Source organism: Sylvia atricapilla, chromosome 1 (genome assembly GCF_009819655.1).
Source record: "Sylvia atricapilla isolate bSylAtr1 chromosome 1, bSylAtr1.pri, whole genome shotgun sequence".
In the NCBI taxonomy this organism is placed as follows: Eukaryota; Metazoa; Chordata; class Aves; order Passeriformes; family Sylviidae; genus Sylvia; species Sylvia atricapilla.
Window position 1 is genome coordinate 45,811,515 of NC_089140.1, and position 21,646 is coordinate 45,833,160.

General features: G+C 37.3%; 1 protein-coding gene across 1 annotated transcript in view; it reads left to right on the forward strand.

Moving 5' to 3' along the window:
* The window catches only part of LARS2 (leucyl-tRNA synthetase 2, mitochondrial), an 83,280-nt gene that overhangs the window by 42,164 nt on the left and 19,470 nt on the right, over nt 1-21,646 (forward strand). Inside the window, 6 exon segments of the mRNA XM_066321497.1 lie at nt 2,809-2,913; nt 5,552-5,667; nt 6,617-6,900; nt 10,012-10,110; nt 12,921-13,058; nt 21,242-21,345. Coding sequence (XP_066177594.1) covers nt 2,809-2,913; nt 5,552-5,667; nt 6,617-6,900; nt 10,012-10,110; nt 12,921-13,058; nt 21,242-21,345 — 846 coding nt within the window.

The following is a 21,646-nucleotide window of genomic DNA, read 5'->3' on the forward strand; positions in this document are numbered from 1 at the left end:
AGAAATGAATAGTCCAAATTTGTGTATGTCAGTCCAGTGGAAAATCTCATGGCTATGTGGCAATTCGTCAATAGCACAAAGACAGCAGAATTAATTCCTGCACCAGCAATGATTTCTTCCTGTCATAAGGATTCTGAAGAGGTCAATAGATCACTAATACATAGCAAAATTACCACTGATACATAGTAAAACAATACTCTACTCTGCAGTTCCGTAGTTAATGCAAGACTCTCATAGAGTAAATGCAGAGTATCCCTATGGCAGTTCATGACTTGCACAGTCAACTGATAATGCTTTAATTGTTGTTAACTGCTTTCCTGAAGTCTCCTACCACCAGTTCTGCCTGTATTTAGTATCCATGGTCTAGTATTTTTTTGTTGCTTGCAAAACCTGGAAACGACAAGAGCAAATATAATATTTTTTCTTTCTACTTCAGGCTGGTGTTCAGTATTTTCTTTTTCACTTACTGGTAAAGATGAGGCTTCATTGTCTATATAAGATCTGATTTCAACAGCATCTTGTGGAGAACCTGCTTTTTTAAGTATTTCATTTCTACCTTAAAAAAGTTTGCTGGCTAGTAGAAAAAAACATAGAGCCTGACTGTGCTGAGTACATAAAGCCTTTGTCTAAGAGGAGAGCAAACCTTGGAGAGTTTTGGAGAACAAATTTGCAGTTCTTGCACTTGAACCAAATCAAAGCACTAATTGCACAAACACACATCCATGCACGTGCCTGTACCTTTGTTGGATCTTGTGCTTTAAACCAAACCAAAAAAGTGAAAAATTTGCTTTTAATAAGGACAGTGGTATGTTTTTATATTTGTTTTTAAGTGGAAACACTTGCAAAAGCATTTTGTGTGTCTGTTAACAATAAGCTTAAAGCTTTTGTTGAGTTAAATTAAGAAACTCAGTTGAAAAATGACAACCAAAAGTCCTCTAAAAACAGGCACAATCCTACATTAACTCTGCTTTTGTATACTCCTGGTACTTGTGAATATACTTACAGACATTCTTCGATTGAAATTGGCTGAGAATGGCATTTTACATACAAAAGGACAACAATGGCATTTAAATAAAATGAAAATGTGGGTGGCCCTATATGGACCCTATTTTCACATTAACCAAGACTTCTAAAAAAACTGCTCAATAATACTGAAATTTTAATTTAATTAAGTGTAATTGGTTTTTTTTCAATGAGCATAGTCTTGTAATTCTCTTTCTTCACTCTGTTCTCATTTAAATAATTAGGAGGGTATGTTTTTTATGTTTTTAGGAGAGAAAAAAGTTATTGTATAGCACAGTAACCGAAAATTCTAAAACCTTTAGTCTGGAAGCACGTCTGTATTTGAGGCTACTATTATTTAAATAGATGGAACAACCAGTTGTCAAACATTCTTTTTATTTTTTGCCTAGAAAAATGTGTGTTGATTTAGAATCTGGTAAGTCTAATAGTTTTGACAGCAGGAGGTGCCTGAGATAAAGATTTGACCATTGCATTGTTTATTATCTCATTATAATGCTCTGCATACATCGTCTTACATTTGTACCTGTACCATTCTCTCTTTTTGGTTATGATGATAATGATGTGAGCAAACGAGCACAGGAAAGAGCACCTTCATAAACTGCAGTTATTATTTTGGGTTCCAGCATAAAATGAAAATTATTGCAGAGTGGAAGAGAGAAGTTATTTTTAAAAGCAGTGTCCTGCCCACTCAGCTTCCTGTTCATGACGCTTTTTGGTTAGTTGCTTTTGAAAAATGAAATTGTCCCTTTTGTACTTTTTTTAAACAGAAGAAAGCTGTGTGCAATGGTTTGAATGTGGAAATTTTCTTTATAATACGATTACCTCGGACACCTAAAATTTGGAAAAGTAGCAATCAGAAATAAATCCATGTATCCTTTGTGTTAGGAAGTGTGATGAGATATAACAGGCTTGTTCTCAAAATTGCTGTTACTTTACTTCAAGCAGATTCTATGCATTGCAATACAAGCCTTCATAGCCTCTGCTTAGCTATGAAGAAAGGTGAAAGGAAGCTCTTAGCAGCCTATATTTTAATGATTGTAATTGTCATCAACATAAAGGCACTAAAAAAGTTAGAAATAGGCCCAAATTGAGATCTGGGATTTGAATCCTCAAAATTTGGAGTATTCAGATTTAGTTTTCTTCTTGCTGAGCCACCCAATCTACACATTGTAAATCAATTTCAGTTTATTATTTCTCACTCTTAATTTTCCCCTCTTCTATCTCCCCTTGCTTGTGGACATTGGGTTCCACATCTGTAATATGAATATGAATATCCTGTTTGGAAATCAATAGGTTACTTAGGTGGCCTTTTAATACAGGTTAAAAAAAAAGATTTCACATGCTTTGTAGTTCTTCTGTAAGAAATTAAATCATAAGGATTATGCTGCAGTTTTATCTGAATTTTGGTGGGGTTGTGTAGCATTGTGTGGTTATACATAAATCAGGGCTTACTATAACAAATTTGTACAACTTTGCAACAGCCTATATTTTGATCAAAGGCTCAAAATTTTGTTATAATACAAATCTTACTCTTGTTTTTATACAGATCCTTGTTGAAAGTATGTTTTCTAATAATGAAAATTTATCAATCTGACTTACTGAGCATTTTGATACATCTGAGCTTTTTTGAAATGTGAATGGGTTTGTCATTTTCTTTCTTTTTTAAAGAAAACTGTTATTTAAAATTCATAAAAGTGTAAGATAAACTTCACTGTAATGGTAAGTGATGTTCTTGGCATATCTTCTGTTATATTTTACTTACCATATCATTACCTTTGTTTTCAGACTCACTTACTTCAGTGACAGCTGTAAATTTGCTTACCAATCAGGAGATTCCTGTAGTCATCTCAGCAAAAACCAGTTTTGATAATTTTCTTGATACTAAAATAGGTATGTGACATTAGATATGTAAGTGGAATAGTATGGTTTTCAGTTGCTGTGTTGAAGCACAAGATACTGTTGTGGTAAATACTGAACAAAGAGGCTCTCTCTCCTGGATTTTGGATTTCTGTTCTACATTAGGGAAGAAGGAAGGGAAAAGGAGCTATGTGGAATCTGTGTGGGGGAAGAGATTTGCAGGATGATAATTTTGAATGGAAATATTATAAAATTAGTGCATTTCATGAGCTAAGTTTGAGGATCTGCATATCTTAAGAAGATTGGTTACCTACAACATATGTGTTTGGCTGCCTCTCAGCGTCCTTAATCAAAATAGAGCTGTAATATTTTTTGACAAACAACCCTAACTTTTGGTGCTTTTTTTTGTGTCTTAAGGTTACACAAATTATGTACATCCTTATAGAGAAATGCTTCAGATAGTAAATGTTTTAAAACTTCCAACTTGGACTTTTTTAGGACAATTATTAGGTAATAATTGTTTTCAGGTAGTCTTGGACAGTTATCTTAGATCCTTTATCTCTCAAGGTAGCATTCCCATTATTTAGGGTGCCTGATTTGGAGTTGAGCATCCATAGGTGGAGGAGAGGGTGTTGCTAGAGGATGCTGAATTGCCTGCAGTGAGCTTCTGTTCTCAAAGCTGTCCTATGAAGCTGCCTGTCTTACTCCTTTCCTGGATAAGGAGCCTAGTCCCCCAAACTGGGCAGCGAAGTACATACTCTTAGATAATCTAATTGTCCTAATCAGTCAAAACAGAAATTGTACTGTTTTAAAAAGCATATCCATTCTAATCTCATTCATTCAAAGAGCATCCACCAAGCTCTTTGTTTACTCTCATGCTTTGCCATGGTCTCAGCTGCATTGCGAAGGCAATGTTCTATGCCAGTCCTAATGGGAAATAGTTATGTCTTCTTCCCTTTTTCCAGTGCATTCCTTATCCCTTAGCTCCTGTTGTTGCCTCCCTGTTGCTGATACTTCTTTCCTGTCCTGGGGCTGCTGCTTTCACTGCTGCCAATATTGGCTATTTTTGCACAACTGGACTGAATGAAAACATCTGACTGTACAAAAATGTCTTGGATGACCCTCACAGGGCCGATGGAAATTATCCATTTGGGCTGCATGCCTCCATCTTACACTTTAGATTTGAATCTGTTTATGAGAAACAAAAGTTTTCCCATATAGGAGAAGCCAAATAATTGAGATACCTAATCTTATTTTTTCTTAAAATCTTCAGTTTGTTGGCACATACTTTGGCGTTATGTCTGTTGGAAACAACCCAGCTCTTCAGTAGAAGTTTTGGGTGCCAGCTGTTGAACTTTGCCAGTATACATTAATAGTATCATCTTTTCAAAAGGAAGCAGACCAAAAAGTGGAAGCTGCTTTTTTCCATTTGTACCGTATTTTGTGAAGTCACCTGTTGCAGGCTGCAGAGCTGTCTGACAAATTAAGATACAAACATTGTTCTTGAAATGGCAAGAGTGTACATCTGCTGGGAAGATAAAATAGCAATTTGGTGTTTTTTCTGGTTAAGGAGTTACTTGTCACAGGGGAGTTTTATGTGATTTTCTTTAGTCATCTGCTTCCAAACTTCCACATATTGGCAGAGGTAAAGTATAGGAGGCATTTCACTGCCTGAACTAAGACAATTGTTGAGCTGGTTTAGCTAATAATTCCGGTGTGCTCAGCAAATATTTTGAAAACTTCTGTGTGTAGTTTTCACCAACTTAATGCTGGCATTGTCTTGTTGGAAAAAGTTTCTTTGCCTTTTAAAGATGACAGTAATTGTGCAAGATGGTTCAAATTATAAATTAAATTATCATTGAAGAGGAAAAATATCTTTCGATGTATCTCTGTGTAATTAATAAATCTGTTAGTATCTTAATATTATTTCATAATACATGTGATAATAAAGCAAGCTAAGAAATTTCTTAATTCGCTGTGAATGGTAACCCTCCAGAGCAGAATTAAAATGCATGACTGTCCCAAATAATAAAAGGCAGAGGAGAGGAGAGCATTGGGAGCCTTAAACAGTGTGACTTGAGAAACTCATCTGAATAGCTGTAGGAAGTGTTCTCACTAGTTGTAGTCTGAATAGCAAACTGATGTTATTTGAATCGTTTCCCTGAGTTTATAAATAAGTCATACCTTTCACAGTATGTTAAAGGGATAGTAATGTTTGAGACTGTTGCGTTATGGTACCTTTTAATAAACTATGAATTCTGAAAGAGATCAATTAATATTGAAACAGGAAGACTCTGCTCTTTGTTTAGTCTTTGATTATCATATTAGCAAATAGAATTAAAATTTGTATTGTTTAAATATATTATATTTAGATAATATGGCTATATTGAAATATCTAAAATTCTATACAGATTTTATAACTTTATTTTCAGTTTTTGCAGAACCATCAAATTTTCAAATTCTCTGAAAGAAGGACAGGACACTGATGAACATTTGAATTACAGAGGAACTGAGAAATGTATTTGTAATTATTGCTGTTTGAATTTCACTGCTTAAAGAATACAAAAACGTTTTTACTGTTCTTAAATAATTTTCTTTAACTCCTTGGTGAAAATGTAAGTCATTATCAAGAGAGTGCCATAGAAATGAAACGTTTTTTCATCCCTTCTAGGAATTCCTAGTACTAGTGCAGAAGATGCTGCAGTAGCTAAGAATCTGGGCATTTCTTTCACTGAAGTCATTGAGACACTGCCAAATGGTTTGGAGAAGGTCATTAATTCTGCAGAGGTGGGTATATAAGTATGGATTTCTTTCCAACTTCCAGTCACAATGGAAACTAAATCTGTTTTCTCAAGAGTGCCAAATACTTCGTATGATTAAAGAGATTTTTTTTTTTTAAATCAAGCCAAGCTTATGCTACCAAATTTCTGGGAATAATTTAATGATGAAATATGTTGGCTCTGCTGTAGCAATAAAATCAGTTTTTTCCTTTTGTACATGACAGGATGGTTGAGCTTTCCTCTGTACTGGTCTCAGTTGTATACTGGAAACTGCATAATTTAACCTATGTTAAAAGTTGATTTTTATTTCATAATCTCAATAGATTTTTAACCTAAAACATATACTAGTCCTTCTTCCACAAACTCGTTGAAATGTGGCTTCAGCCTTTGTGGTATCGTGAATGCCTCAAGAGACACAGGAATCTTATCTTTAGATATAGCTCTTGAAAGTATGTGTTTTAATAGTGGACACATTATGTCCCAGGTAAGGTCAAGTGGTTAAAATGTATGTGAAAGCAACAACAGAAAAACCTGAAATGAGCACAGGAGAAGGAAAGCTGTTTTAACATTTGCATTTCTTCAGCCTCTACCTTATGTTTGTGATATAATTCTGAAAGTTTTGGCATACAGCAACTGATAGATATCAGCAGTAAATGCAAATGTCTGCCAATTATGGCTGAAGGGGGGGTCTACAAGACTCTTTCTCAGCCTCTTCTATTCACACCATCAAGAACATGATGCTTTAAGCAAGAATGTTCGAATGAACAGTTGGTATATGAATAGTCTCTTGGATAGCAGGATGTTAACCAGTGGCAAGAGGGAAATTATTATTTTATTTGACTCTCAGAAAACTGGCTGTTTTTATTTGTTCTTGCACTTTCACTGACAGCAGCTATAAATTTTTCTTTCTTTTTCCATGTCTCTCTCTTTTTTTTTTTTTTTTTTTTCCCAATCAGATCACTGGCATGACTCGGCAGGAGGCTTTACAAGCTATCACTCAGCAGGCCAAAAATAAAAGAATAGGTGGAGACCTAACAAGTGACAAATTGAGAGATTGGTTAATATCTCGACAGCGCTACTGGGGAACTCCCATTCCAATCATTCACTGCCAGGCGTGCGGCACCGTTCCTGTGCCTTACGAAGACTTGCCTATAGTGTTGCCCAACGTGACCAAGTTCACAGGAAAGGGAGCCTCACCTTTGGAAAGCGCCCCAGAATGGGTGAACTGTTCCTGTCCAAGGTAAGGCAGTGCTGTGTTTGCTGCAGCCTGGGAGAGATCACTTGGGAAAGATCTTGTGTGCTTTCCCAAAGTGTTGGCAGGTGACTGCTCTGAGACAGGATGCTACTCCAGAATGATGTTTAGTTTGACCCAGCACAGGGATTTTTTGTTATACATACTGTAAAACTCCTTTTTTTGCGACACTCAATGCCCACTGCTATTTTTGCATAACAAGCTGAAACAAAACTCACTGGTTTTAGAGCAGAGAAACAAAGGAAAAACAGAATAATTTTCTCAGTTTCCCATTACTTAACAGTATTTCACTCTTAATTTACTATAGTTATTTTAATTCTCTTTCATCAGTGTTCATATGAAGCTCATAGTGATTACTAAATTAGTCCTTTTGTTAAGGAAACTAACATTTTGTTGGTTTTCTTGCAATAGTCAACAATAAAATGTTCCCTCAGTTATATAAATCTTTATCATAATTCGTGAATGAATCTTTATCTGTACCTTACAGATAGCATGTAGTTCAGATTTGAAAGTAAATGCATCTTGCCATCACTGTAATCCTTATTGTTCGTAGTCCATCTGTTCAAGAAATAAAAAGTCAAAATTATGTAGTGAGAGATGTGTTATAAAAATCAGTTGTGTAATCTTGAGGACTGCTTAAATACTCTGTACACTGAAGTTTGCCTGTAGGTTCTGTGGGAGGAACTGGTAAAACATGAGGTATCCCAGAGAAGCTTTTCATTAACAGTGCAATGCATTGCTGCTCCTAGCACACTCACCAAATGAGAAGTATGTTATCAGGCTGCCAGGCAGAGATCAGTCGTATAAAGGGCAGTAGGGCTCTCACTGATAATTCAGCAGATTCATAACAACTAAATTTATTTTAATATTAGCAGTTCCATGGTTCTCTGGAAACATGTATTTTGAACTTTGTTGATAATATGTATTTTTTGTAAAACAGACCTTTACTCCCATGTTTCTGCACAGAAATTTTTTTCTCAGATGTGCCTATTCAAATTGCACATAGTAGTGTATTTTAAAGTGTGACCTTTGCAGTGAAGCCTTACTGAATAAGATCTACAGGTTTAGTAAAACCCCCAGAAATGCCTTGGTCTACAATTCCTAATTTCAGCTGAAAAAGTTTCCTGTTATGACTGAAAGTCACTGTGTGCACTCTTGGCTTCCCCCACAACCTTAGTTAAAAATTATTTTTTTACTTAACAAGCAATAACATACTTTTGATGTATAGCAAATCCTTATGGTTTCTGGATAGTTGTGGCTGCACTGCATAGAAGTTAATCAAAGGCTTTTGTTTAGTCATTTGTAAAGTCACACAGGATTAATTTCTTAGCCTAAAATGTAGCATGCTGAAATTAACTTTTTTTTAATTCTGATCTTTATTTGTCTTCCTAATTCTCACCTATTTGACAGCTATCATCAGCATTGCTCATCCATGGCTGCTTCAGTTTCAAATCATTTGAGCTGTTACTTTTGTGTGCAGTCATCCTTGCTTTTCCTTGCTCCAAGAGGTTACATCATCCCTTCCTTTAGTTCTTCTCTCCAGTAATAGGGTTTTTTATTAGTTTCATTTAATATCTAGAATTAGTAAGGAAAGCCGGATGGAAAGAGACAAGTCTGAGTAGTTGAGTGACAATAATGTTAACAGTCATAAATGGGAGAAGATGCCCAAGTTATTCTTTGTTACACAAGTCCAGGTAATTGTGTTAGTCGTCTGAAGATTGTCTAATGAGATTACAGTATTGTGCCTGTAATCACAATATTGATATAAATTGTATAAACTCTGAAAGATGCCCGTGCTGTCTCTGTGTTAGTGAGCCATGTCCATTTAGAGCACAGAGGCATGAAGCAGATGTAATTATGGTTCAATGATTGTAAAGTATTCTTACTTTTGACAGAAAAGCCATTCTTTTACATTGGCCAAGTCTTTGCTTATGTGTACAATTTAATAAAACTATTATTCTACACTAAAAAGCAGTTAGAAGTAAAACTCCTTTATGACATTACTCTCATTGGAAGAAGAACTTGCATAAAGAAGAGGACCAGGTCCAGAGACAGAATGAAGGAAAAAGTTAAGTGGTGATGCTCTTGTAAACTTGCCTTGGCAAGCCAAGCTGAAGTATCAGCACAAGCAGACATACATGTTGCAGCTCACTCATCAAGACTGATCAGAGAGTAAATACACAGTTATTAAATATGAAATAGCCAGTCTCCATTTATTATGTATACTTACTACACATTTACATACTTCTAAACTTAGATACAGTTATAAACTGTGTGCATTTCTTACATATATTCCGTGGCTTTTATGTTCAAGAGTGTCACAGATAGCAAAGTTTCATTGACATTAGAATAATCCCATTGTTTTAATAGTAAGAGTTTTAAGAGAGATCATTTACAACAAATGAAGTTTATTAAATGTGATTATTGGCTCCTACAAGCAATGAATATTCAAGGAGAAGTTAACAGAAAGTAACCTGAGCTTCTAAAATCTGTTTTGAAACTGTTCCTTAGGGCTGTCAATATAATTACAAGCAAAAATCAATTTGCTGTAATCACAAATTAAAATTGTGCTACAAGGTCTAGAAGAGATTTGATCTCAGTGAGAGCTGAAATTAAACTAAGTTAATTTTTCCTAGAGATAATAAATGGAATCTGCAAAGACCGTTTTGTACAGACAATCAATGAGAGGCAGCCACCTGACCTTTCTGCTAAATCTGCTGGTACCTAACGAGTGTCATCTATATTCAGTACCCATTAACTTTATGGCAAAGTATTCTTGTCTGTGCTTTGTATCTTTTAAAATGGCAATTCCAAAAAATTCCAAGATTGAGAGGGCTGTCTAGTACAGTGCCATCTTCTGCTATTGCTGGATGTGATGGCTGCTCAGGCCTTTTTTTTGCTTGCTTTTGCTATGTTTTGGGAGGGAGAGGGAAAAAGTCAGTCCTGTTATTGTTGTTGGACTTTCTCTGAACATATCACTCTTTAGACTGTTCAGTTTTCAATCTAAATGTCTTTGTGCCCACTCTGTCCATGTTTGTTTGGGTTTTTTTTCCAAGCTTGTCACTTATCTAAATAAAGCTTTTCTCCTCTCTTGCTCAGGTGCAAGGCAGCAGCACGGCGAGAGGTCGACACCATGGATACATTTGTTGATTCCGCTTGGTACTTCCTGAGGTACACTGACCCCCACAACACAGACAGGTGAGGGCTACACAGAAGAGAAGGGAACAAAGAGACCACACACTCAGGTGCTTCCAGCTTCTAGCTGCAGTCTGCTGGCAGTGTAAGTCCCTGCACTGCCCCTATTATATGCCTGTCCTCTGGGCCTGAGCACAGCACAGGGTAGGTGGTGTGGTTTAACCCCAGCTGGCGTTTAAGTGCCACACAGCTGCTTGCTCACTGCCCACGCACACCCTGTGGGCTGGGGAGGACGATCAAGAGGAGGAAAAAAAAGTAAAAATCATGGCTTGGATAAGAACACTTTAATAACTAAACAAAGTAAAATATTGTGGTGATGATAATAATTATAATAAAAAGGAGAGAGAGAGAGAAAACCCAGGAAAAATAAGTGATGCACTATATTATTGCTCACCATCTGCTAACCACTGCCCAGCCTGTCCCTAAGCAGCAACTGGCACCTCCCAGCCAACTCCCTCAGTTTATATAATGGGCATGCCAGTCTATGGTATGGAATATCCCTTTGGCCAGTCTGGGTCAGCCTTCCTGGCTATGCTTCCTCCCAGCTTCTTTGTGCATGTGCTCTCTGGCAGAGCGTGAGAGACCAAGTCCTTGGTTTATGGTAAGCACTGTTCAGCAACAGCCAGAACATCTGTGTGTCATCAACATTATTCTCATACTGAATTCAAAGCACAGCACTGTACCAGTTATTCAAAAGAAAAAGAACTCTATTGCAACCAAAATGAGGACAATATATGGAGCTGGTCTAAAGATGTGGTATTTGATTGCTCCTGTGTCAGGAGATCTAGAAGAACAAGATGAGTACACACAACTATGTAAGCACAGGAGTTACAGGGCAAGCAGAAATTTGCATGAATGGGTTGGGGCAGAGAGAAAACATTAAGCTGAGGAGCTGATGTCCTTAGTGGGGAGTACCAACAGGAATGACAGCCTGCCATGACTCTGAGACTGGTAAATTGCATGGAGCATACTCTCCCTGGCAATGCACTGAGTAACTCAGTATGTGGACAAGCAGTGCTGTTCCACTGGTAAGAAGAGGAATAGTCCAGGGTAACATCCAGCTGCCAAGCCTGGCACCTTCACTTTTCTCCTTTTCAATTCTGATGACTCTTGCCATTTCCTTATGCACAGACCTCAAGCGAAGAGGCATCACAGCAATCTCCTGCTCTGTCAGCACTTCCACTACATGCATAATTAATGAAAGGAGATTTTTCATGTGCTATGGACTAGTGTCTGCAGCATGGAGAGTGTGGGAAGACAGATGTAGTTATTTAGCTGTTTTTCTGCTTCACAGTCTGCCTGTAGTAGTGCTACTTGATAGCAGGTTTTTTTCCAAAGAGGAATTAGTGCAACATCCCTACTATGTAGTCTGAGGAAGACAGGAAGAATTGCATTTTAAAATATTGATACCACATGATGGGCTGTTTGGGCATGTATTTGTTTATTTATTGTGCAGAGCAGTGTCTGGGGAAGATACTACATACACTCAGTGACTTAATGCTGGGCAGATTTTTTTTTTTGTTTGTTTGGTTTGGGTTGGGTTTTTGTTTGTTTGTTGTATTGCAGCACTAGTTTGGTTAAACTAGAGAAAAATCTTCTGTGAACACTTTTATTTCATGACAACTTTAATTATTTTCTAGTGATAGCATGAATGTATTATTACTATTGGGTTATGCAGATTGCTTCCTCTCCATGAAATATTGAAGTATTTTTTGTGTGTGGGCAAGAGGGACTTTTCCAGAAGTTAAAGATGACATAGTTAGATATCACATCCAACTGTCAAAGTAACAGCTTAGTGTAGTCAACCTGTTTTACACTGAAATGAGGAGATTTATGTGGACTTCTGCACTAAATTGCTGCTCGCATCTGATTTATTAAGTTAGTTCTTTTAACTAAGCTAAAATGTAAACTCTTCATTTCCATAAACCATATTTCATTGGTCTACAGTTCCGAAGAACGACTGTGTTGATTCTGGAACCCTATGATAAGTTTGATTTGTTCCACCAAAGACATGAATCTCAGATCCATGATTTGCTTCTGGGCTCATTTGTGAGGAAGAAAGTGTCACTGTAACAAAAATTACAGATGGAGTAACCAGACAGACTGGAAAAACAAGTAGATTTGTTAGAGCGGGGGTTTGAAACCTACAATAGAGAAGGACTTCTGTACAAATGGTATTTTGCAGGCCCATTACAGGAGACATGGAAATATGTAATGAAGCAGTAAGCAGTGCTGGGAAACCATTCAGGTGACCTCCAACGACATAGTAAATATGCTGTGAATGACAAATTTACTGTCATTTCATCAAGTATCCTTCAGTTGGAGTGCTGTGACCCATCTCACTCTACAGAGGGTTCTGCAGCCTTAAACTGCATCATTGCCCCCTAATGGCAACAATGCAAACAGTCGATTAAAAAAATCAACTGGTTTTAAGTGGTCATGTCTTTTCTTTTTCATTCTAATATATTTGTGTATAAAGCTTGATAAATACTAAAAAATTTAAAGCTGGCCACAGGATACTTACAAAAAAATAATTTAAAGAACAGTCAAGCATTTTTATTGCTTTCTCAGGAAACTGCTTGCCTGAAATACAGGAAAATAATCTTTTTGTGGATGTACATCTCAGTAGAAGTTAATTTTTTGTCTATAATAAGCGTTTCACTTCTTAAAAAAATAAAAAGATCTGATAGCAAAATTAAAGTTTTATTACACATGTATTGCTCTCAGTAAATAGTGTTGTCCAGTCAAGGATGATAGTAGTGCTGATCTTTCTTTTCAACACTGGATTTTTTTCTATAATTGTGTGTTTTCAGGCCCTTTAATAGTGACTTAGCAGACTACTGGATGCCTGTGGATTTGTACATTGGAGGAAAGGAGCATGCAGTTATGCACTTATTCTATGCAAGGTTCTTCAACCATTTTTGCCATGATCTAAAGATGACAAAACACAAGTAAGCCTTATATATTTCTATTAAAATCTTTCATATTTCATTTGACTTGCAAGAATATTAGTGACATTATTGTGATGGTGGAACATTACATTGAATAATCCTGAATTTTCCTGCTTTGTCAGTACTTGGTTTCTTACAGTGAGTTGCACTTCCTTTATGTGTTCATACAAACATTTTTATTGCACAAGTATTAACTGGCTCAGAGCAAGCCTGAAAAAGCATGCACAAACTAGTAACTTCAGGCATTCTGTATAGTGCTATTATTTCAAATTAGGTAACTTCCTACCAGTAATAGCATTAATTTCAGTGGAACCATGCATATGTAAAAAACAAAGTACTCTTGTAAATCACTGTATTATTGGAGCTGAGCAGTACAAAACACTTCTTGAAAGGCAAAAGCAATATATTTATCTCATGTCAATTTATTTTTATTTAATTAATTTTATATAATTACTTTTAATAACTTTGTTGATGCTGCTATAGCCTAATTCACTGTTCTCTGTTTTGGTTAGAGGTAAAGTTTGATTGGAAGAAGGTGAGTCATCTGTTGTTCTGTTCTTTGTCCTCTCAGATAAGTTCTGAGCTGAACATCCCCATTTCCACTGAAATTCAAATCTTTTGTACCCTAAAATGCTATCCTCAGCTTGGACAGTACTAGTGGCAGAACAATGAAACTCTGGCCCGTGCTCTATTCTGTTCTCCTATCAGCAAAGGTGACTGAATAGATTGTGTCAAAATAAATAGCCCCATAAGAAGAACTGCTAAGCTGCAACTCATTTTGTTCTTTACAAGTATCCCCTCTAAAAACTTGACATAAAAGAGGTGCCTAAATATATACGTCACTGAACTCACTCGAATGCTGTAGTTTTGCTACAAAACTAGAATTTAAGTCGTTGTGAGCCAGAAAAATAGACAAGTTACTGCAGCTAGCAGAATGTTTCCCCAAGGTATTTCCTAATTTTGATGAAAACGGGCAATGTGTTTTCATAACTCATTCTTGGCTGTGCAATAGTTTGTAGTGAAAGCTATGTTTGAAATATTGGATGTAGATGATTTGTGTACCTGTTTGTCTGAAGCCTCAGACTTGTCTGAAGCTGCAGCAGGAATGCTGTTTCTTCTCTCTCAGAGTGGGCCTTTCAAAGCAGACCCTTCCTGTCAGAGGTGCTGTGCTTTCAAGCAGAGAATTTTAAAGCTTTCTCTTGCAAGCAATTTTAGGTTTATTAATTCTACAAAAGATTTTACAATCCTAATCCATCAGCCATCTAGTGGAGCTGTAACACACAGCAGCAAAATATTCTTTTGCTAGTCAAATTCTTCAGCCTTCCAAAATTATATTAATCACATTAGTGGCTGAAATGTCAATATAAAGTGAGATCACAGGGCAGGGGAGATTTTCTTGCAAAGTAAGTGGTTTGCTTTGGTGTGCAAGAAAAAAAGGCATGGAAAGAGGCCAGCTGGACTGAAAAGGGACCTCCTGTGTGACCTCAAGAAGACCAAAATAAGTGCAAGGAAAGTGAAGTAAGGATGGGCTCCCCCTGAAGGAATGTAGAAGCATTTACTGAATAGGTAATATGGATTACAGAAAGTTCATGGCTCATCAGATATTGAAACTGGTGAAGAATGTGAAGGAAGTAAGAAAAGATTCTGGACATACATTGAAAAGAACACCAAGGAGGAGATTGGTCTGATGCAAAATCCAACAAAGAGCCTAAGCAGAAAGGAAAGTCTTTGCCTTGGCCTTTGCTGTCAAGGCCTGTGCTCAATAGGAAAGTTTGAAAGGCAAGAAATATTGCCCATTGTGGAGTAGGGTTGAGCTGGGGTTCACTTAAGTAAACCAGACACATACAAGTTCCAGGCATGAAAGACAAGGTGACTGGAGCAGCCATCATGAATTTACCAAGAGGAAATTATTCACAACTTAATCTGCTTTCCTTCTATGGTGAGGTGATTCCATCTGTGGATGAGGAGAGAGCTGTGCATATCTTTTACCATCACTTCAACAGAACAGCTGGGGCTGTGCCATCTGTGTGGGGTGGATTACAACAGAGAAGGGCTTAGGGATCCTGATGAACACCAAGTTAGAGGTGGGTCAACAACTGGCATGACAGTATACTCTGCTAGGAAAACCATGTCCAGCTTTGGTTATCTCTGCTCATCATTCAGGGAGAAATGGAATACTGTGTCTAGTTTTGAGGCCCTTGCCCCAATGTGAGGTACACTGTTGAACTGAAGAGCATCTAGTGGAGGAGCACTACAACAGTCAGTGGTTGGAGCATATGATATACAAGAAGGGGCTAAGAGAGTTGAGTGTGTTCCCCATGAAGAAGAAAAGGCTGAGGAGGGAACATAATTGCTATCTAGTGCTACCTAAAGGAGTTTTATAGAGAAGATAGAACCAGACTCTTCTCAGAGATGTGTGGAGAAAGGAAAGAAGTCACAGATTGCAGCAAGGTTCAGCTGGACGGAAGGAATACTGTTTTAGCAGGGAAGGTGATGCGACTGGAACCATTTGACCTGAGGCATTGTGGCATTTCCATCATTGCATACTTTAAAAACACAGCTGGACAGGGCCCTGAACAACCTGAAGTTAGGTCTGATTTGAGAAAAAAGTTGCTCCAAATGACTTCCAAAGGTCCTTTCCAACCTACATTATTCTAAGGACTCTGTGATTCTGTATCTGCATTACTTTGGAATGTGTTTTGTTCACCCTCTGGTGTGACAGAGCAGTAGCACAAAAGCTGTGTAGTGTAGCCTGGTCTAAATATATGAAATTGCAAAAGAAAACTCTACCTTCAATGAAGAAAAATCCTTAGGAAGCACTGACTATGTCTAGTGACAATGGCAGAAGAAAATCAAAATTGCTTTCTGTAGAAGCAGTTTGCAAGACTGTGGAGAACTCCTTTGGCACCAAATACAATCTCAAGAACTGTTGCACTTGTGAAGATCTGTCACAGCATTGCCTCGAGGCTCGGGTGTATAAACTGCTTAGATGTGTGCTCAGACTGCAAGATGACTGTAACAAATTCATCATCGTGCACAAAATTGCTTACTTGCATTAGCTCTATGCAAGGTAAAGCATTAGCTGCTTTGAAGCCAGGAAGTCAAATTAGGATTTTGGTTTAATATGGAAATCATAACTTCTTTATAAATATTACCGTGGATTTAAAATGTTTTAGTGTAAATCAGAAGCCACCTTTACTCAGCCTTGTGTTTGGACTGCTCAAGGGCTGGTCTAAAAGATCTGAAAAGTGTAATTAGAAACAACAGGCTTATTGTTAGGAAGCTCAAAGTCATGATGTCAAAGCCCACAGCTCTGAGGGAAAACACTAAAATGTTAAAAAACACTGCCCTCTTGTGCATTCTCAGTCTTTCTCTAGTAGCGTAGGTCTTTTTCACTGATTAAATAAATAAAATTGTTATATCTCAGTTAATGAGAGCTGCCACTGTTTAAAAGTGTCATATTGCATCCTTAAATTTTTTTATGATTCCCCTACATATCTGTAGTAGTTTTTCATTTTGATATGTTTTCTTTATGGAAATTTTCATTGTTTAGCTCCTATCCTCTGGGCTTCAAATCCATTAAAATATTTCTGGGTAGTCTTTAATTATGTACAGATGGCTGTTAATATAGTGATGTGGTTGAAAACAGAAACTGAAATTCCTGTAGTTTGGATTTTCAAAGCAATCTTTCCAGATACAGTGTAATGATTATTACAGAAATGTTATAGGCAACATCTATGAAATAGGCATTTACAGACACACATACCTTCATTGAAAATGCAGTGTTTGTAGGCATTTAAAATTGTAAAGGTGTCAATATAGCTTAAGTATCCCCTAAAGATGAGGCATGATCATGATCTTTTATTTTTTACTGCATTGGACTGGAGACAGCAGGAAAGAAATGCTGCTCAATTTCTCAGTAATGACAAGGCAGAATAAGTGATACCCCGTGGGTATTCGTACATGGGATATCAGATTAAGCACAAATTGATGTCAATTTGTTCTAGCAGTCTAGTCTGTAAAATGCATTGGTTCTATAAAAAATTCACAAGGCAGCAAGCCCTCCCAGCTGTGACCACTGCTGGGAGAGGGGCCAGGCAGGCAGCTGGGCCAGAAAACTCCTCCTCTGTTCCACCTTAATCCACCATGGCAGGCATGTGCTGACACTCTCAGTTACACCTGCTCAGCTGTGCAAGTACAAGTTACACAGAATTTGGTGCTGCCCTAGACTTCAGTAATCAGTTCTGTCTGATGAATAATTGGAAATGGAATCTAGCACATTCTCCCTGAAGAATTTTAAAGCAATAAAAAAGTTTATTGTTGCCTTTAAGTCAGCAGATTTGACTCTGATAGAGGGCAAATCTGCTGAGTAAGAAGGCAGTATTTTTCACATAGCTGAGTTACAAAATAAAAGAAGATACATGTGTAACAGAAATAGCTTATTCTGTGCAGGAATGATGCTGCAGCTTCTCCGCATTCATTTAGGACCTTATTGCTGGTGCTGATTTTAAACAAAAGCACTCAGTTGTTAACTGTGTGGAATCTTGAACATTCAATATTGTTTTGGTGTTTGGGGTTTTTTTCCGGTGTGGTTTTTTTGGTTGGTTGGTTGGTTGGGTTGTTTTTATTTTTGTTTTTGTTTTTATTTTTGTTTTTGTTTTTATTTTTGTTTTTTGGTTTGGTTTGGTTTTGGTTTTTTTTCCTAAAATTATCAGCTTCCACATCCTTCAGTCACCTCCCCAAGGTTGCCCAGCTGTATCTAACAGCAGGTTTCACAGCCCCCTGGACTCAGCTGAGAGTCACTGACCTAGTCTTGTCTTCGCTCCAGGGCACAGCACTGAGGCTCTCTCAGCCTTTCTAAAGGGTGCAAGGTGCAAATACATGCAGTGAGCTCCCTTGCTAGGGCTATCCCTGCTTCTGAATTCAGTATTTTATCACTGTGGCAGGCTCCACAGAGTTCTTCCAGCCAGGTCATTTGTACTAGGATTGAAAGTCCTGCTGCTCACCCTGCACAGAGCAAAGCAAAGAGAATGAGAATATGGCACCGAGCAGGAATTCCTGATGTGCCATGCTTGGTCCTACCATCCATTGCATCGTGCTGTATAGAGAGATCAGTCTCTCATAGAGATGAACCTATATATGAACATTAGAGAAAGGAAAAGATGGATTACAGACTTCATGGCCAGCACAGCTGATCCTTCCCAGAGGTGCCAGGCACACTTTGCAGATGGGACATACAACACGATCAAAAGCTGTAATTTGGGCAAGGTCTCAGTGCCAATATTCCAGCATGAGCAGAAACTTCATAGGCAAGTGAAGGCCTATCCCATTCTGTTATACCTACAATCTGAAACATGACCAAGCATTCAAAGGAACTCCAGACACCTCTTCTGTGCCAGAAGTGTCAGTATGTCTGAAAATGGCTTAATTTCATTATTCTTGGTGTTTTGGATCAGGAGGTATTTATGATGCCATGACCAGATGCTGCAGTGTTTAGGTCAGGCTTGCATCATGCCTGCTGTGCTGCAGCCCCTGGCAGTTCCCTTACACAGCCAAGAAGTGCATCCCTGCCTTTGAAGGGGAATGTTCAAGGTGTGCAGTTTTATTAACATGAATTCAAGTGTAACTCTGCATGTGAACATGAGATGGAGCCACCACAACACTGCCAGAATCACTGTGCATTCAGTGCAGGGCTCAGTTTGGTCTAGAGCCCTGTGTTTAGCAGACAGGCTCTGCCTTTCTCATTTTGGGCATGTCTCCATACTCCTGCGGTCTCCCACTAGGAACACATGGTTGGGTTTTTTTTCCCCTTACTTGGTAATGTATTTTGTATTGCATTTTTGTAGCCTCTGTCAGCATAAACAAAAATAAGAAATGCTTGTTCCTGCATTCAGTTTTTAGTAACTTGGCATATGATCTGAACTAACTTTTTGTCATTAAAAATAAGTGTTCCTTGAAAAATCACTTCCAGTGGAGAGCCCTATCTGATTTGGATGATCTGGCTACCTCATTAGCTTTACTTTAGATAGCAGGAAGTGTAGCTATTTTAATAACTGTTTGAGATCTTAAACAGACTGAAGTATTGAATGATAGGGAGGGATTTTTTTTTTCCTGTGGTATAATGTCTCCAGTTTGCAGAGACAGAAGAAATATATATTAAACTGTTATATCCTGAAGCATTTTCCCACCATTGTTGTTGATATGGTTACAAAGTTTTTGTTCCAAATTTTTACCTTCTAATTAACTTGGATAATTTATAACTTTTTTTTTTAGATGATTTTTGCCTCCTATTTTTAAAATATCTTTTCTTGATTTTACTGTCAAAATTTGACTTTGGTTCTCATTCTGTTAAGTTCCTTTACTTCTAAACAACAAGATTTTTCAGTCAACCTCTGAAGTGTTGTCTACAACATATTTATAGAGGTGCTTGCGTTGCTGCTCTTACTTAACATTGTTGATAAAACCAAGTGGCATGGCAGAGACTCATATGTCTTTGTGACTGAGTGATATACATAAATATGGGCCAGTACTTGCACAATATTTAAAAGTATACAAAAAATGAAAGGAAGGAAACTCATGTTCCAACTTGAACATGTTGAAGATAAAATATTATGCCTGTCACTTTCTCTCCCAGTTTATAGTTTTGTTTTCAAGAATCTTCTTACTTCAGAGTCATCAAACGTGTTTAAGGATAGTACTTGGAAGATACCTGCTTTAATATGGTAGAAACATGTCTAATTGTTATATAACTTAATAATGCTTTATTGTATTATTAAATTATTGTGTTTTAAATTGTGATATAAATTGTCAAGTAATTTATATTTCTTAATAACATAAATTACTAACTATTCTATATATATTATTATATATAATATATATAATCATTATATGTATAATACTAAAATATTAACTCCGTAACAGTGAGTCACGTTTTGGATTACGACTTTTTTGTACGCATGAAATAAAATATGGAAGTCTGGTTTTACTACTTCTTTTTTAGATGGGTATACTCTGGCTTTTTTTAAAAAAAGTTAATAGGAATAATGCATCCTTTTTACACAATTTGTTTTGTAGACATTTGAATTTTCATTAGGTAAAAGCACAGAAAATTCAAATTGTTTGATGTTGCGCACACGTCAGCATTAGGAGGTGCAAGTCGGTATTAATCAGTGCTGATGATCCTGTCCTCCAGAATGAGGGTCACTCATGTCCCTGTGTTGGAGGGTCCCATGAGAAAGCTTCCACACTGTATATGCTTTCTGGGACTGGCTCCATACCTCCTTCCCTGGCCTCTCTTGTTCTTAAAGCTGTGTTAGAACTGCCTTACTTTCCTATTCTACCGAGTGGGAATCAAAAGCTTTAGAAATTAATTTTGTTGCCTTTTTTTTCAGTGAAAACAGTGACAGACGTGTGACTCAATGCATTAGAATTGCGAGATCATTAAAGGAGGGGTCCACAATAATGTGTCAACCAGAGCAGTGTTTACTTGGAGTTTATTTCTTGCTGAGTGCACTACTGCCTTTCAAGGCTCTTTTAAGCCCTGTCATGGGAGTTTACTCTCCCTGATGTAAATTTTGCTAGAAAAGTAAGGTGCTAAAAAATTGATGCACTGAGATACACTGTTTTCTAGTGTACTTTTTCATACAGCTAGGTCTTCCTGGCTAGTTCTGCAAAGGGACGAGGTATGTGGGTGCTTATGTTAGAGAAACTGTCTTATCTGTTTATAGAAAGAAATGTGCAACAACATTTTGATTTGTTCAAAATCCTGTGCTCCTCAGAGAGGAGATAGAACTAAATATTTGTGTAACAATGAGGCCAGGTACTTGAATGCTTTTACAGAAGAGATTCAGTTTGAAGTTAGGGAAATTGCACTGTTGGCCAAGAAACTTTTGTGTATTATCCATATGCTAATTTGAAAAGTGATGTTAGAATAACTTAGTACTAAATCAGGGTACAAGAATGTGAGCAGAATGCAAATAAGTATTTAAGACTTGCCAGCCAACCACCATGAATCAATGCACAAAGTACTCTTTCTAAGGTGACAACTATTTATATATAGTCAACTTGAAATGCTTGTTTAATTAAAAAATTGTGCTTGATTGGCTCAACACTGAGACTTATCATAAAGTATGCTTTTGACAGCTCTTTTCAACAGAAAAGTTTCTTTTTCCTTCCATCCTTAGGGAGCCTTTCCATAAGCTCTTGGTTCAAGGTCTTATCAAGAATCAGACATTCAGACTAACAACAACAGGCCAGTGTTTGAAGAGAGAGGAGGTTGATCTCACTGGTAAGAGAAACTGCGTGGGAAAATCAGCATAGGTGTGTCCCTAAAGCCAGGGACTGCTTCAGTGCTGGGAAAATTTGGAAGGGAAAAATAATCTTTCTAATATTTATACAGGAGAGCAACTTCTATGAGTTTTGAATTCACATGTACTGCTGAGTGCATGGAGACCCTACTAATACAGCAGCTTTTAATTCCATCCAAACACAGAAACAGTGCTGTGTTTTTTTATTTTGGCTCTAGTGTAGTCCAAAAAATCAAAAGTCAGTTTTGTTAAGACAGTGCTCAGCAGCCTGCTGAATGGAGC